The sequence below is a fragment of the Notothenia coriiceps genome, unplaced genomic scaffold, assembly GCF_000735185.1.
Source record: "Notothenia coriiceps isolate Sejong01 unplaced genomic scaffold, NC01 NC01_scaffold00032217, whole genome shotgun sequence".
Classification (NCBI taxonomy): Eukaryota; Metazoa; Chordata; class Actinopteri; order Perciformes; family Nototheniidae; genus Notothenia; species Notothenia coriiceps.
In genome coordinates, this window is record NW_011364918.1 from 297 (window position 1) to 4,674 (window position 4,378).

At 39.7% G+C, this 4,378-nt stretch overlaps 1 protein-coding gene across 1 annotated transcript; it reads left to right on the forward strand.

Moving 5' to 3' along the window:
• Positions 1-1,746: 1,746 nt before the first annotated feature.
• LOC104960704 (helicase POLQ-like) lies at positions 1,747-4,073 on the forward strand (the record flags this gene model as incomplete). Its single annotated transcript, XM_010788857.1, has 3 exons — positions 1,747-1,860; positions 2,591-2,725; positions 3,969-4,073. Coding segments are annotated over 3 exons (315 nt in total), but the record flags the coding sequence as incomplete, so codon positions are not given.
• Positions 4,074-4,378: the final 305 nt, after the last annotated feature.

Sequence of the window (4,378 nt, forward strand, 5' to 3'; positions counted from 1 at the left end):
CTCAAACAGTCACACACCAAACTCCACTATGGCCAAGACCAAAGAGCTGTCAAAGGACACCAGAAACAAAATTGTAGACCTGCACCAGGCTGGGAAGACTGAATCTGCAATAGGTAAGCAGCTTGGTGTGAAGAAATCAACTGTGGGAGCAATTATTAGAAAATGGAAGACATACAAGACCACTGATAATCTCCCTCGATCTGGGGCTCCACGCAAGATCTCACCCCCGTGGGGTCAAAATGATCACAAGAACGGTGAGCAAAGATCCCAGAACCACACGGGGGGACCTAGTCAATGACCTGCAGAGTAGCTGGGACCAAAGTAACAAAGGCTACCATCAGTAACACACTACGCCGCCAGGGACTCAAATCCTGCAGTGCCAGACGTGTCCCCCTGCTTAAGCCAGTACATGTCCAGGCCCGTCTGAAGTTTGCTAGAGAGCATTTAGATGATCCAGAAGAGGATTGGGAGAATGTCATATGGTCAGATGAAACCAAAATAGAACTTTCTGGTAAAAACTCAACTAGACGTGTTTGGAGGAGAAAGAATGCTGAGTTGCATCCAAAGAACACCATACCTACTGTGAAACATGGGGGTGGAAACATCATGCTTTGGGGCTGTTTTTCTGCAAAGGGACCAGGACGACTGATCCGTGTAAAGGAAAGAATGAATGGGGCCATGTATCGGGAGATTTTGAGTGACAACCTTCTTCCATCAGCAAGGGCATTGAAGATGAAACGTGGCTGGGTCTTTCAGCATGACAATGATCCCAAACACACCGCCCGGGCAACGAAGGAGTGGCTTCGTAAGAAGCATTTCAAGGTCCTGGAGTGGCCTAGCCAGTCTCCAGATCTCAACCCCATAGAAAATCTTTGGAGGGAGTTGAAAGTCCGTGTTGCCCAGCGACAGCCCCAAAACATCACTGCTCTAGAGGAGATCTGCATGGAGGAATGGGCCAAAATACCAGCAACAGTGTGAAAACCTTGTGAAGACTTACAGAAAACGTTTGACCTCTGTCATTGCCAACAAAGGGTATATAACAAAGTATTGAGATGAACTTTTGTTATTGACCAAATACTTATTTTCCACCATCATTTGCAAATAAAGTCTTTAAAAATCAGACAATGTGATTTTCTGGATTTTTTTTTTTTTCTCATTCTGTCTCTCATAGTTGAGGTATACCTAGGATCAACATTACAGGCCTTTCATCTTTTTAAGTGGGAGAACTTGCACAATTGGTGGCTGACTAAATACTTTTTTGCCCCACGGTATATCTAATATATATATATCTACTATATAACTAAATTATATCTACTATATATCTACTGTATACCTACTGTATATATCTAATATATATATCTACTGTATAACCTGCACCTCACTGAAGTCAGATACCCGTCATATTTCATATATAACCTGACTTTTTAATAAGAATACGAAAATTCTATTTATTTTCGAAATCTTTGACTTTTTTTCTAACTACCATTTGTAATTTTGACTTTTTTCTCAAATTTTGACTTTTTTCTCAAATTTTGACTTTTTTCTAAACATTTTACTTTTTAGGAAGAATTTGAACATTTTACTTTTTTCTGAGAATTTGAACATTAACTTTTCTCAGAATTTTTTTTTTAAACTTTTTTTCTCAGAATTTGAAAATGTTACTTTTTTCTCAGAATGTCAACGTTTCTCAGGATTTAAGTTTTTTTGCAGAATTTGACTTTTGTACTGTTTGCGTGTTGTGTTCAGGAGCTGGAGGAGTTCTGGCCGTTCAGAGCTCTGCTGACGGAGCTGACCCGCAGGCTGAGTTACTGCGTGACCTCTGAACTCATCCCTCTGATGGAGGTGGCCGGGGTCATGGAGGTCAGAGCAACACTCACTAAAGATGCAGTTTGCCCCTCTCTGTCACTGTGCCTCTGTTTCCAAACATCCCTTCTGTTGTTGGGTACAGTTCATGAGCATTGGAGAAGATCAGACAATGTGGGTTTCAATGTGTTCCCTTATTGCAGATGTGCACTACTCCCTGTAACTGCAACTCTATTTCACTGCAACTGGTGAAATGTTCTCGACTGTCCTCTAAATAAAGAAATGTAAAAATAATGAACTACAAATTAATAAATTACCAAAATAGTTGAAGATTGATTTTCTGTCGCTGCAGCTCGACTGCTGAGGTGCATACATACAGTAAAGACCTGACAGTTAGAGTTTTAGCATTAGATTTGAGGTTAATCTTTTTAAAGTCATTACAGAAGGTTAAAAACTAATTCTAGGAAATAAAATGTATGGTAAAGCAGGATAAAGTTTGAATAAATCTGCTATTATGTGCAAGAAACACACAATATGCTGTTATCATTTTGATATCAATTAGACAAAAGCAGGAAATCTTCAGATTTGGAAACTGAAAAGAACATTTCTGAGATTTCTGCAAAAAAGGTAATTTGTTTCTAAGTTATTGTTTATTATTTGCAGAACATGGTGAAAAATGTCCCTCAAAGTTCAAGTATATTCTTCAGCATCCAAATATATGAACTTTAATAAGATACAACACACTTTACCCAGCGTTCTATAAGTCTGTTCTGTGTGTGATCCCCAGGCCCGAGCGAAGCAGCTTTATAACGCCGGCTATAAGACGCTGACTCACCTCGCCAACGCTGACCCGGCAGTCCTCAGCAACACCTTAGAGAACCTGCACCGAAAGCAGGTCAATCAGATCGTGGCGTCCGCTAAGGTGAGAGTTTACCTGTCGGCAGTGGAAACAGTTTTTATTTATACCAATCCATGCTGCCAGTCGTCCCTCCAGCTGCTCTGGAAGAACACAACAGGATACACAAAGTATTGATGTTACTGTTTCTAAAACGCTGCAGCGGACTCATTCCTTAAGTTAGAGTGAACATTCTGAAATCATTTGAAACTAAAGAGCAAGCAGAGCTATTGATCTCACTGACGTCTCCATATCTTGTCGGGAAGTCGCCTAAAAGACGTTTCAAAGTGTGGCTCTTTTCTGAGAGCTCAAATCTTCAGATCCAAAATGTTTGTATGGCGTTTCGACGTTGCATCACCAGGGTTTGTCCTTCAGAAATGGAAAACTAAATATATGCATGTACAAATGAGACAGTGGGTTATGCTGATTGTATCTAGAGAGAGAAAAAGAAAAAGAAAAATAATTAGATATTTTTCCCCCGAATTTCATTTTCTTTCTTAGAATTAGAAAATGTCAAATAAACGAAAAACACAAAAAAAACTATAACGACTAAAGTAATCCCCTACATTTCTCAAATGTTACGATACAGTTAAGATCCTGAAATCCTATGAAACTATAAGATCAGACGAATCCATTTACACCGAGCATCTCTCCATTCGGGAACTTCCCAAAAGAGGCTCCAGAGTATTTGACCAATATGGACAACAAGGACAGAAAGATATTGCTGTTTTATCTTGCTGTTGTTCCTCTCTCTCAGTGTTTCTAAAAAACAAACCACCCTCCCCAAACACCCAGACTCAGGAGGCCTGCTCTCCACTCACAGCTAATTACTCATGACAGCCTGACGATGACAGCTTCACTTCTCTGCATCGTTCACGCATCAAATCAACAACACAGATACAACCACAGATTCTACATTTCCTTCAGATTTAAAATGCTCTCAGGTTTTACTCCTCATGTGAAAGATATTTATTACAGAATTTATGTCCGACAGACTCTCAGATGGAGAAATGCTAAATGCTCCTAAACGTTAATTATTTACTCTGTTCCATTTATTTAGCGTTGTTTACGCACTCTTTGACTGCGTGTCTCCGTTGCTCCTATACTAGTCATTTTTAAACACTTTGAATTTATTATTTATTTATTTCAAATGTGAAATGTTACTAATATACTGACGGACCACTAGGGGTCGCTCACGGACCACACTTTGAGAAACACTGCTCTAGCTGTTTCAGAAATGCCTTAAAAACGTTTGCCTTTTTTTCTCCAGTCCATTTACACCGAGACTGTCTCACAGATTGTCAGGAGCTTATTTGGTGGTAAAGGAGTTCCATAGAGAGGCGAAGTCCCTCCCTTTCCGGTGGACCTCCATGGACCTCATTTCTGAAAAAGTATGTATTGAAGTCAATGGGGAGAGAAAGATTATCTTTCGATCCCGTTTGAATTGTGCCACGAATTACACATATGATGATTATCAATTTAAAAGATAATTTTGGAAGTCAAAAAAATAAAAATGTGTCGTAAAACTGTGAAGTAACATCTCCCGTCTCGCACCCACACAGCAAGACAGCCGTCACGTTGGCACATTTCAATTCTTTCTTTCAGAATGAGGCGAAAAGTATTAAAAGAGGTGAAAATCACTCCAAGTCTGGGCATGTTGAGAGCTGTACATACACAAAA